At 37.3% G+C, this 13,831-nt stretch overlaps 1 protein-coding gene across 5 annotated transcripts in view; it reads right to left on the bottom strand.

The window, feature by feature from the left end:
* HPRT1 (hypoxanthine phosphoribosyltransferase 1) overlaps positions 1 to 13,831 on the bottom strand; it is a 197,184-nt gene that overhangs the window by 158,501 nt on the left and 24,852 nt on the right. For 4 of the 5 annotated variants that reach the window (XM_066248636.1, XM_066248640.1, XM_066248639.1 and 1 more), the window contains exons 4-8: positions 6,358 to 6,423; positions 5,245 to 5,262; positions 3,024 to 3,106; positions 1,511 to 1,557; positions 1,280 to 1,356 (exon numbers count right to left, since the gene is read on the bottom strand). In XM_066248636.1, the coding sequence (XP_066104733.1) occupies positions 1,280 to 1,356; positions 1,511 to 1,557; positions 3,024 to 3,106; positions 5,245 to 5,262; positions 6,358 to 6,423 (291 nt within the window). Of the gene's footprint in view, positions 1 to 39; positions 755 to 1,279; positions 1,357 to 1,510; positions 1,558 to 3,023; positions 3,107 to 5,244; positions 5,263 to 6,357; positions 6,424 to 13,831 lie in introns of those variants that run through there. The other variant, XM_066248637.1, reaches the window with a different exon arrangement.

Consider the following 13,831-nt stretch of genomic DNA (forward strand, 5'->3'; position numbering starts at 1 on the left):
TACTAGGTTAATCTGTAGAGAAATGATAGGTATGCATAGTTTCTTTTAATGAGACAGCCTTTATTTTAACGTTTTTACACTGAAGAATTCAAAAAGAGGTAAAGTTTTTTTGGGGAACTTACTGATTTGTATTTAATAGGAACTCTTGACAAAGATTCACCAAATATAATCTGAACAAGTGGGAAAATACAGTTAATAATACTGAAACACTACTAAAATAACTCTAGGACATACGGTTTATCTGACATAACAGTATCTCTTAGATGCTGTCACTGACATGAAACCTCACTGCTCTTGACTTTTCTAAACATACAGTGGTACAATTAGCAATCTTCAATCGCTCTCTACCTTCCTGAATATATAAAAATTAAAATACCAATTAAAGCTAATATATCTTCTCTTGAAATGTTTCTTACACATACAATTTCAGTCTTTTCATTTAATAGTGGTGTGATTTAAGAGATTTTCCATTCACAAGTAAAGTAACAACCCACCAAGGGGAACTGATAGTCTCTAGGCTCATAGTGCAAATAAAAGGTTCCCGAATGCAGCAACTGACACTTGTCAAATACAACCAGATACAAAGTCTTCGAAGTGACATGCAATAAGCTCTAAGCAGCTGGGCACAGAACTAGAACATCTGATAGCTTTCCTGGTGATTTCAATAGGACTCCAGGGCTTTCCAAACTCAACTTGAACTCTCATCTTAGGCTTTGTATTTTGCTTTTCCAGTTTCACTAATAACACAAACATGCTAAAAGATAAAAATCCAAAAATTTACATTAGAAAAGTGTATTCTGAAATGAAAGGCAAGAATAGCACTTTGCATATCTTATATGGGATCAGGTTTGTTATTATTTTTACTAAATAAATAGAGGTTTGTGTAGTCTTCCTCATTCTCCTCACCTATGTTCCTAAATGCATTCTCAGGACACCCTATCCAGAGTAGAAAAGGAGAGTGAATTTGAAGGAGAGTGAATTAAAAGACTTAAATTAGTTCATTTAATTCTTACTTATGACCACATCTATCGTCTGAAATAACAATGGGACAGTTAGTGTATATTACAGCTGCTCAACTATTTCATCCAGCAAGAAGTGTCACCCTAGCCTGGCCAAGTTCCAGCTCCAAGGCTATCTTTACTTGACTACAGCTTCATTTAACTAATGGGAGCCATCAGTCTGTTCAAATTATGAAATGCTGGAAGGAAACAACAATTCTCTTTCATAAATTCTTGGTGGGTTCTGAAAAATGAGAGTGAGAAAAAGAAATTTTACTTACATTCAAATCCCTGAAGTATTCGTTATAGTCAAGGGCATATCCCACAACAAACTTGTCTGGAATTTCAAATCCAACAACTAAAAAAAAATCATAATTCATCATTCAGATACAGAAAATATCACTTTCAAATCAAATGTGCCTCTCTACAAATATTCTCTGAAGTAACTCTAAACTATTTCATTTATAAAATTTGTTTGGATGGTTAAATGATTGACAAAGTAATTCACTTACAGTCCGGTCTATATCCAACACTTCGAGGGGTCCTTTTAACCAGCAAGCTGTTAATTTAAAAATGTGACATGTGATATATATAGACACTACAGGGCATTACAAAAGAGATCAGTAATGTTCTGAAACATGGCTTCATCTGCATGGAGCATTCCACAGCCAGTTTTAACATACTCAAAAAAAGACTATAAAATGAAGAACCAAGTAAATGACAGGGACCACTGGGCAGGGGTAGCAATGACTTCAGACTGCAGAAGAGACCCCTGACTCATCTCCACCTGGAACCTGCCAGACTGTTCTGAGAGCTGCACCCCCACTACCAACGGACCCGCTGAAGGACAGCTAGCCAGGAAGATAAATGGTGGGAAGTGCCAATAAGCAAAACAAACAAAAAACAAAAAAGAGGAAAGCTCTCAGCCCAGAAGCCTTGGAAATATAATCCCTGAGCCACGAAGGCTGTGGGAGAGGGGGGCATCTACTCTTATGAATTTTAATACTTTGTTTACAAAGAGAAAATTGAGATTAAAAAGGAACTAGCATGCTAAAGGAGCTAGTATTTCTTTTTGAGAGCAAAAACTACAGTTAGGATGAGTCAAATCTAACAAAAGCTGATTTCGTATCTCAGGTGCCACCAGCTGGAATAGTTTCACCATTGAAAAAAGCTGTACACAGTGTTTTGAAAGCTTTGCTATGTGCTAAAGGCAGTCCCAATAAAAGTCAGGGTTCCATACCTCCCCAGATAAATACATTTAAAGAGCTAGAAAGAACTTAAAGTGATTCTCATCTTTAGCTGCACATGAAAATCACCTGAGAACTTGAAAACAAAACAAAACAAAACACAGATACCCAGGCCACATCCCTGACCAATGACATCAGAATCACTGGGGATGAGATAAGCACATGCGGTGTTTTTGTTTGTTTTGTCTTGAACTTGCAGGTTAATTCCAATGTGCACGTGAAGTTGAGAACCCCTGACCTAAGCGACAGCCACCATGGGATCAGCTAATTGGGTCCTTCATGACTCTCTCCCAGTCACTAAACAGAGGATATGCTTGGGCTCAATTTCCATTAAGATAGAAAAAAAATCAAAGCACTCACAGCAAAAGCCATCCCTCTACCTGCACTCAGGAACACCCCAGAAAAGGTATCATCCAATTCAGTGCAAACTGCACTAAGAGCTCAGGGGCACTAAGCACTTCGTATGCCTACAGATCTGAATGTATCATAAAGCTCCATCTGTAAGGCATGACTGTAATTCAGTTTCTAAGCAATTTCAGTACTTTAAGCGAATAACCACTCCAGAGAAGATATCCAGATGATCAATAAGCAGATAAAAAGAATCTCAAGATCATTAGTTATCAGAGAAAATGCACATTTACAAAGGATGTCAATGAGTTTAATTTGAGATTACATTTCTTTTTGAAGATGAAATGACTATTACCCTTATGAAGGAGCATTACTTAAAATCCTCTTCCAAATGAAGAAAACATCACATGACAAAACGTTACATATGTACCTTGCGACCTTGACCATCTTCGGATTGTACTGCTTGACCAAGGAAAGCAAGGTTTGCATTGTTTTGCCAGTGTCAATTATATCCTTAAAAAAAAAAGACATTTTAATGGTAAATAAAATCATCATATATTTAAATTCAGAATCATTACATTAACACAAAATGCCCAAACCTCATACATAACTGGAAGAATGCCATTTTTCCAGTGCAGTGATTCTCACCACAATTCATACACTACATATTTCTAAAAATCTGTAAATCATCTGCCTCTCAGCAAGCAGTAAAAATGCTAGTACTCAGAACTGGATTTTGTAGGCACCAAGAGGTCAATGATAATTTATTTAAATAAATATATATATTTATATATATGTTATATATTTATATTGTATATATTTATATGTTATATATTTAAATATATACTTATATATGTTATATATTTAAATATATATAGGCAAGTGTGTACATGCATGTTTTATTAGAGAACATGATGTTGCTCTCCATTATAAAAAATATTTTATTATTTTCCATAAATTAAAGATTGGGATGGTTATAGACCATCCAATACAGGTGGTTAATAGACCACACTTCCAGAAATCCTGATTTATAATATCTTAAAAGTATCCAAATTAATAAGGTTTTACTATATAAAATGTCTTTATGTAAAATGTAATGTTAATTACTTAGTCAAAAGTAGGGCATTATTCGAAACACACCCATCTCTAATTGTGAAAGTATTTCTGAAAATACTCTCTAAAAATGGCATAGAGCACTGCTTCACAAAGTGGAATCTGTGAGTCATTAGAAACATCAGGGCCAGAGATCTGTGAAAAATGCAGAGTTCTGGGCTGTGGTAAACAGAATTCTGATGGCCTCCAAGACACTACTGCCCCCTGGTGTACACACCAGGAATAATCCGCTCCTGCTGTGTGAAGAAGGAACGGTGCAAATGATGGGATGGTCACTTGTGTGATTAGGCTATATCGTGCCAGAGTTGTAACAGACTGGAGAGAGAGTCTCCTGCTGGTTTGGAAGAAGCCAGCTGCCATGGGAGAGTGCTCTGTGCTACAACATGATGATGGCCTCTAGGAGCTAAGAACAACTCCTGACTGGCAGCCACTAAGAAAATGGAGTCCTCAGTCATGCAACCATAGGAACTAAATTCTGCCAATAATGTGAATGAAGTTGGAAGAGCCATAGGTGAGACTGGAGCCCCCGCCTTGACTCGGCGTGTTGAGACCATGGACAGAGGACCTAGCTAACCCGTATTTGGGCTCCTGACCCAGGGAAACTGAGATAATAATGTTGTTTTAAGTTGATAAATTTGTGTTGGTTTATTAGGCAGCACTGTCCCAGAGAAAATGAATCAACCTGAAGTGGAATTAATGAATCTATATTTTAAGAAAGCAACCCATTCCCAGGGATATTCATGCACCCAAAACTTTGAAGAGTCTCATCTCTTTATCTTTTAATCTATAAGCTAAAAAAGTTTCTAAAAACCATAAAAACAACAGAAATGAATTGGGGGCTACTGTTGCTCTTAAGCCTCACACTATTTTACAAAAAAGAATGAGAACTCTATCAATGGGAGTATAAAGCACACACCACTTTGCTAACTAATTTGACAATAACAGTATTATTGAAAATGTACCATTTCTACAACCCTGTCGTTCTACTTCTAAGTGTTCTAGAAGGAACTCACAAACGTACATCAGGTCATGAAAAGAACACTCTCAGCAATCCTGTCACAGTAGGAGAAATTATAAGCAAACTCCGTTTGTACGGCAGACACTGGTGGATTTGTACACTGCAGTCTGTGGCTTTTTAAGGCCAACTGACTCTATATGTGTCAACACAAATAACCTCAAAACCAACTTTGAGTGTAAATAACAAGTTGCAAGAGATAATATGTACAGTGTGGCACTATACAAACTTTAAAATCCAAATATGTTTTGTATTGAAAAATGCATGCTACTAATACTATACATTAACTTTAAAAAGAAAAAAAGCTTGCAAGCCAAGAGGGGAAGGGAATATATCAAAATTTTTCATTATCATGTACAAATAAATTACATAGTATTATATTTTTGACAAAAGACTAATCTCACTCTAACATGCACCCACCATTAAAACTACTAAAGAGGGATTTCTTTCCCTAGCTTATCTTTAAGACAATGCATACTGTTAGAAAATCATAAACACTATATTAAAAGTATGTAGAACTTACTTCAACAATCAAGACATTCTAGAAGAAAAAGAAATGAAAATAAGTACAGTGAACTGAATCAGATAGCGTTTCTAATTATAACTCAAATCACATCATAACAAATTCCATCTGTTGGGATTTGGAACTCTTTAATATGAAATTTTCACTGCAATGGAATTTTAAAAAATAAAACTTGACCCATATGTTCACTTTAAATAAGAGGTTTTTATTAATTAAACAGAAGTCTAATCTTGCACAAGTCATAAAATTTCTCTGAGCCTCAGTTTCCTGTGTGTAAAATGAGGGACCTGAACGAATATGTGTATTCGATTTTAAAATTCAAGAACTATCATTTAGAAAATAACTCCAAAATAACTTACCATATGGAATCCAGTTCAAGATCTATTTACTCATTAGACTGAAATTGTTCTGCATTTTCTGGATGTGGTCATATTCTTAGACTAAACTAAAGAAAATTACCAACCTTTGCTTCCTCCTACCATAAACCCTCACAATTTCTACTTCTCAGAATTTTATGGCTAGAAGAACCCTGAGAAAAAAGACCATCTAACTACCTCCAAAATATAAATAAGGGTCCTATTTGTTCTTACATTATAGGAATGAAGTTGCATTTCACATACTACTTATAATCATTGTCATAAGATCCATACTATATTGCTCATTTTAGTTCTTATTTCTGTCACATATATATAACATCAGAATTTTAATGTTTTATATATTCTTCTAAGTCAGGTATGACCAAAGTAGGGCACACAAGACTCATTGGGTTGCAACAAAGAAATATTAGCCTGACCAGGCGGTGGCGCAGTGGATAGAGCATCAGACTGGGACGCAGAGGACACAGGTTCAAAACCCTCAGGTCGCTGGCTTGAGCATGAGCTCACCTGGGTTGAGCATACACAGCTCATCAGCTTGAATGCAAGGTCACTGGCTTGAGCAAGGGGTCATTCAGTCTGCTGTAGCCCCCAGGTCAAGGCCTTCAAGGGTTAAATAGCCCTTGTTTATGTGCATAAATAACTATGCAAACTGCCTCTTCATGACTGATTGACAATGCAGTGTTACTAGTTGACCCTTGTTATAAAGGGCTCTTTTCTACCCCTTCAGGATACATACCTTTCCAGTTAAAGCTGAGAGATCATCTCCACCAATTACTTTTATGTCCCCTGTTGATTGATCATTCTAGTAAGAGTAAAAGAGATATAAATACATATCTATATCCCTGTGTGTATATAAACATTTCATATTATCAAATGGAAACTAGAAGACTGAAGAAGTTAGCTATCTAATGCAATAGCATTATGATATTCTAAATGAAGACATTATTATATTATTTCAGTTTCTAGAAATGAATGACTAGGTAACTTTCAACTACAGATTAGTAAAAATTAAAAAGTCCTAAATGACCATTATTGACTTGATGCTGTAGGAGTCTTAAAAATAGAGTGCACCCATTTTCAAGTGGACAATATCATAGCATCCACCCATCTTCAGTCACAGTAATTTCTGGAACAATGAGGAAAGTAAGTTATTAGCAATGATAGGTGTTTGCTTCTGTCCCTGGACCATTCTCATGAGTCAAGCAAGTTGAAAGGTCTGGTCTATATCACATTCAACCCCAAAGAGATTTCCCTGAAAAGTCTAGCCCAGGTCCAGTTGATCTTCAGCAGAGTCTGGGAAGTTAGGTCTAATCAGTAGTCCTTTAAAGCATACCTCTCAGGCTCCCAGTTTTCTGATATCGCAGAATCCAGTAGAAACTCTTATAGGAGTTTCCAAGGAGAATGTTCCACAGCCACTGTAGTGGGTGGTGATAATGATTATAATTTGGCTACACCGGATCCAAGACAGAAAACTGGGGAGAAAGCATACATGAACCGAAGAACTTCCCTACTAGAGAGCAAACCGTATCAAAGCTATCGCACTTATAATGGTGCTGTACCAGCGCAGTTACAAAGGAGTCCCGGAAAACTGAGCCCAGAAACAGAGCCAGAGTATATGAGGATTTAGTATATGATAAAGATGGTATTTCAAGTCAGTAAGTAGATTAATTATTCAATAAATGGTGTTTGATTAACTAGTTACCCACTTATGAAAAAAGTAAAGTATGATCCCTACCTCGCAGCATACACAAAAATAAATTCCAGATGGATTAAAATCTAAATGTAAAAAATAAAGCCGTAAGCAGAATGGAAGAAAGCAAACTTAAGCCTGATAATATGTTGGCAAAAGTAAGAGGAGCCTGGCCAGGCAGTGGTGCAGTGGATAGAGCGTCAACCTGGGACTCTGAGGACCCAGGTTCAAAACCCTGAGGTTGCCAGCTTGAGTGTGGGCTCACCAGCTTGAGCATGGGATCATAGACATGACCCCATGGTGGCTGGCTTGAGCCCAAAGGTCACTGGCTTGAAGCCCAAGATTGCTGGCTTCACTCTGCTGTAGACCCCTCCTCCCGGTCAAGGCACAAATGAGAAAGCAATCAATGAACAACTAAGTGCCACACAAAGAAATTAAGCTTCTCATCTCTCTCCCTTCCTGCCTGTCTGTCCCTATCTGTCCCTCTCTCTGTCTCTCTCACTAAAAAAAACCCAAACAAACAAAAAGAAACAAACAAAAAACGATATAGCAATATCTCTTAAAATTGTAAATATGTATGCCATTTGTCTTAGCAATCCCACTTCTAAGAATCTATGCTACAAAAATGCAAGTATGCAAAGGTACATATAAGGATATTCACTGTGTCAACTGTTTATAAGAAAGCAATACTGGAGACAACCAACATGTCTATTAATAGGAAAGTATTTAAATTAAGTCCACCCACACAAAGTAATAACATGTGAAAATCTGGTAATTTATCCAAACTAACATGGAACAATGATAAATTAAAAACAGCAAGTAGTGAAGCAATGTGTTGCCTATGAAACCACTTTTGTTCAGCATTTTTTTTTCTATGACATTGTTTCTTTTTTTTTAATTTTATTTATTTATTCATTTTTTTTAGAGAGGAGAGGGAGAGACAGAGAGAGAGAGAGGAGAGACAGAGAGAGAGAAGTGGGGGAGGAGCTGGAAGCATCAACTCCCATATGTGCCTTGACCAGGCAAGCCCAGGGTTTCGAACCGACAACCTCAGCATTTCCAGGTTGACGCTTTATCCACTGTGCCACCACAGGTCAGGCTGTTCAGCATTTTTAAAAAGTTTAAAGCACCAATTATATTGAACAGTGAGAATGAGGATAACAAGACTGTTTACTTTTATTTACTCCTATTTATATGTTCTATATACAAATCCATTTTAAACTGTTCAGTGTTGCAAAGTAAACAATATGTGTATGGCTTCTGATATAAAAAAAACAAAACTTGCATTACTTATCTTAAAGAAATTATGCACACCATTTATGCTAACTTAAAACCCAGAGTTTCAAATACAGAGAATTAAGACCAAAAAACACCATACAAAGCCTAAGCTTTCATTGAAAGTGATTCATACTAAATGATTTACACTGTAAATCAAGTTAAATAGTGACATCTTCTGTAGAAATTTGGTATTACAGTCCAACTTCAACTGCCGTCTTTTACAGAGCAGAGGTTTGAGAACTAAGAAGTATGGAGACACAGGAAAACCCCTGGATTCAAAGGCTCTGGTGATAGGGTAAGAGACAACAACTCGAAGCACTGAAGACACTGACACTGCACTAGCACCTGGGTCTCCATATTCCTGTCTGCCCTAAGGTTTTCAGCTTACATCGAGCCTCTTCTGAGACTTTATTTCCTTCATGGAACCGTAGCTATCTTTTAAATGGAGGCTAATAAAGAAGAAACATTTAAAAAAATGCTGCAGTTCAGTGTGCTAGAATACAGGTAATAAATGCCAGAATTCCACAGAAATAGCATCTGTGGATAATCACCCAGAAGAACTTCCCTGTGCCTCCTCTCCTGTCTGGAACAAGCTTCCCACTGCATCCCTTCTCATTACATTACTGAGTGGTACTTATGGGCCTCATCTGGAGACAATGAGACTGGCATGGTATAGGGGGTGAGAGCCACTCCCCCAGCCCAAGTGGCCCTTCCTTCTTCTCTATCATCTCACCTCTTCATCCCTCCCGGCCAGAGAGCCCAATCTGGCCTTAACTCAGTGTTACTGTCAGCTACATAAGATTCTCAGAGAAGCAATATGGATTTCCAGATATATACTCTTAGCGCCTATGTCTGCATTTTGACTGCCTTTCTGAAGCCCAGGTGAAAACACAAGAAGGGAAATAAAGAACTGTGTTTCTTTTTATTTGTCTATCACTAGGAATTCTGAAAACCTCCGAGGAATAACAAGAACCACCTCTTCCTTTAAGAAAAGAGAGAGCTGTGTAAAAACAAGGTATGAATGGACTGGCAAGAGAATTGCTAGAACACACAGGTTGATACCATAAGAGGCAAAAGGCCAATCACCAAGGGTGGAGTCAGAAGAGGGCAAGGCTAAAAGAGCATCTGGGAGGTAGGAAGTCTGGGCTTAGCATTTGGGTTTAGCACTATGCAGATCTTGCTTTTTTTTTTGCAGTGAAATTCACATCATTCTTCCAGGACCACAGAATGAAGTGATTGAGTAAAATTCCCTCTGCATCCAACTGGGCCTCAAGTCCATCACACTCAGTCATGTTTTTTCTTTACATCATAATCTCACCACTGTCTGTCCTTGAACTGTTTTTCCTATACCCTGATCAAACATCAACAAAACTGCGAATCATATACTTTTAGAGGTAGACTGCATTTCAGATGAAAAATGGCAGATAACCAATTTTCTAAAATGATATGCAGAAAAAAGCAAGTCGGTGGAAGGGTATTTGCCCAGACAATAAGTTAACTTATTTATCTGTATTTTATGACATATTTTCTAATAGAACACATTCTTTTAAAGAAGCTATTCAAGTTAAGAATATGTTGACATACAAAGGCCCTTAGAGATCATGTAATCTTACACTATTCCACACAGTAGCCACTAAGCACATGTGGCAATTACTTAAATAACAAAATTCAGTTCCTGTTATACAAGACATATTTCAAATTTTCAACAGCCACACGTGACTAGTGACTCTGTATTAGACGGCACAGGCATACACTATTTCTATCATCACAGAAAGTTCTACTGGTCAGCACTGTTCTAACCAAATATACCACTTAGTATAACAGAACACTAGCAAATACTGAAAAGACAGTATTGATATGTAATAGCTGGCATATTCAAGTACACTGTTTTCAAACCTTCAGAAACGACTGCATCCTGTCTTTACGCTTCTCATGCCATGTATGATTTGGGACTAGCATCCAATAAAATAAACCTGTTCAATAGAAGAAATTTTCATGGCCTAACATAGTACAAGAGATGATTCCTACATGTTTCCAAAGTGAATTAATCTATTTCCTTAACTTTCTACAAAATCTATAGTTTCACAGGACCAAACTTGAATACTGCCCTTATGTTCTAAAAATCAGAGTGCTTATATAAAACCTCATTTGCCCAACAAGGACTACATCAAAGTGAAAACCCACAGGAAATGGCTAGAAAGTGTACTTTTGACCCTAGTTCTGTTAAAGTTTACTTATACCACAGGTAGTATATAGCCCCAATCCTGCCAGTTTAAACTAAACAAATTCTTTACCCTGCCCATGTCTATGATATTAATTCAAAAGATAATAAAGGTATAAATCACTTTACTAGCTTTATATACATGTAAATGAACATAGATTAATAGAAGGTAAGTTTTATATTATCTAGTATCAAATTCAAAGAAGTACACTTATATTTAAGTTCAACTGTTCTGGAGAAAAATGCTTACCTCAAAGCAATTGACTAAATACAGAGAAAAGGTAACGGACTTAAGACATTTTAAGAAACTACTGCAACATTTTCTGCATTTTCTTTAACAAGCTCACTCAAATAGCCACCTTCTTACAAATTACTGTAAAGTAATTTGCATCTTTGATATATCAAACAGATAGCCTAATCAAGTGACTTCTAAGATCAAGATTGAAAGTTACAGTTTTAAAAATATCAACTGCAACTGAGGCAAAAATTCCATAATTGGCAAAATAAACTGTGCAAAAGTTCTGACTAGTAGAAAATAAATAATAGGAAGCCCTTACTAGAGAATCCAAAATAGTTACAAGTTTTCCCAAATAAGACTCTGATGCCTGACCAGGGGATGGCACACTGGATAGAATATCAGACTGGGATGCAGAGCACCCAGGTTCGAAACCTCGAGGTCGCCAGATTGAGCACGGGCTCACCAGCTTGAGTGCGGAATCACAGACATGACCCCATGGTTGTTGGCTTGAGCAAGAGGTCACCTAGTCTGCTGTAGCCCCATGAAGGCACATATAAGAAAGCAATCAATGAACAACTAAGGTGCCACAACAAAGACTTGATGCTTCTCATCTCTCCCCGTTCATGTCTATCTGTCCCTATCTGTCCCTCTGTCTCTCTGTCACACATACACACACACACAAAAGACTGAGTTCTGCCTGACCAGGTGGTGACCAGGTGGTGGTGAATAGAGCATTGGCCTGGGATGCTGAGAAACACATTTGAAACTCCAAGGTCATTGGCTTGAGTGCGAGATCATAGACATGACCCCAAGGTCACTGGCTTGAGCAAGGGGTCACTGGCTCAGCTGGAGCCCTCCGATCAAGGCACATATCAGAAAGCAATCAATGAACAATTAAAGCACCACAACAAGTTGATGCTTCTCATCTCTCTAACCTTCCTGTCTGCCTCTCTTGCTCAAAACAAAACAAAAAACCTCTGAGTTCTGCACAGAGTTAAAGGCCTGGGTTCAAATCTAAATCTTTTGTTATCTGGGGCAAGGCACTTGATCGCTCTGCACCTAATCGTTCCCAAAAGTTCACGGAGAAAATAACCTGTATCTCAAAACTCAGGCTAATTTCCCCTTCCTTAAGGCCAACACAAAAGTACTTCCACAAAATATTTACTTGACTTTTCCTCCTGAGGCTTCAGTATTTTTTATTAAACTATTTTAGTAAAAAATATTAGTACAAAATTAAACTCACAATAGAGAATATATATTTGCATACTTACCAATTGTTTAATTTTTCTACAAACAACAGAGCTTTAACCCTTTGAGTAGTATGAACGTTCATGTACGTCCTCGTGCCTCCTGACCCTCCAGAGTACGATCGTAAAAAAATTTTTATTTTAAAAATGTGTAAGGCAACATTAAAAAAAAGGCAAATGTATGTTCTTCTTATTTCCATTAATTGGTTATCAAACATGGTTTTAAGTTAATAAAACTGGAACTGTAACTAATTCCATTTTTTGGAAAAAAAAACAGCTCACTACCGAGGCTCAGCGAGCATGAGAAAAACTCACTACTGAAAGGGTTAGGGATAGAAAAGGGCATTGAGGCCCTGGCCAGCTGAGCCAATGGTAGAGTGTCAGCTGGGCATGTGGCTGTCCCGGGTTCGATTCCTGGTCAGGGCACACTGGAGAAACAACCATCTGCTTCTCCACCCCTCGCCTTCCCCCTTCTCTCTCTGTCTCCCACAGCAGCCATGGCTCAACTGGTTCGAGTATATATATAGGCCCTGGGTGCTGAGGATGGCTCCGTGGAGCCTCTGCCTCAGGTGCTGAAAAGAGCTCGGTTATGAGCATGGCCCCAGATGGGCAGAGCTTTGGCCCAGACCAGGGCTGCCAGGTGGATCCCAGTCAGGACACATGCGGGAATCTGTCTCACTATCTCCCCTCCTCTCTCTTGGAAAAGAAGATTAAGAAAGAAAAAGAAGAGAAGAGAGGGAGGGGAGGGGAGGGGAGGGGAGGGGAGGGGAGAAAAGAAAGAAAAGGGCATTGAATACATAGTACTGACATCTCACTGTCCTAAGTTGTACATTCACATTTAATTCCTCTGAAACCGACATATTACAACTGATTACAATTTACTCCTATAACTGACAGTGTCATTTTTCTTAGCAGTACAAAAAATAGTGGTAAGAAAAATATTCTTTAAAATATTGGAAATAAAAGTGGTAGTGGAGTTTAAAGTGACTTAATTCATTTATGATTTTTGTGGTTTTATGTTTTCCTAATAAATGTATTTTTTAATCAGAAAAATGCTATTTTTAATTTGAAGAAAAACTAGATGGGGTGTACTAACACCATTATGGCTCTTTATATATTCCAGTAATATTTAATAGTTCATGGAGCATTTCTTTAAGAATAGTATAAATCAATCAATATTTAATTCACTATTTCAAACTGGTCAAGATCAGCATGTTTCTGATACTGCAATTTTAAATTTCCATTTTACAACTTTATCAAATTAAGTTGCCTGATTTTTTATATGGACATGTGAATATCTTCTATGACAAACTGAAAAATTCAAGTATATATGGAAGGTTTTCTTAATTTCTACTACTTAGCAGTAAATTTACACAGATTTTCACATAAAACAGAACAGATATTACTTTCCTCTATGTGAAAATTAACCTAAAATTTGCTTTGCTTATGTTTAAGATTTCATATTTTTTTATCAGTTGAGAAGTTCAGCTTCATAATCCTCTAAGATCTAAAATGAGAAAACACTAAAAGTAAAAA

This window comes from Saccopteryx bilineata, chromosome X, assembly GCF_036850765.1.
Source record: "Saccopteryx bilineata isolate mSacBil1 chromosome X, mSacBil1_pri_phased_curated, whole genome shotgun sequence".
Taxonomy (NCBI): domain Eukaryota; kingdom Metazoa; phylum Chordata; class Mammalia; order Chiroptera; family Emballonuridae; genus Saccopteryx; species Saccopteryx bilineata.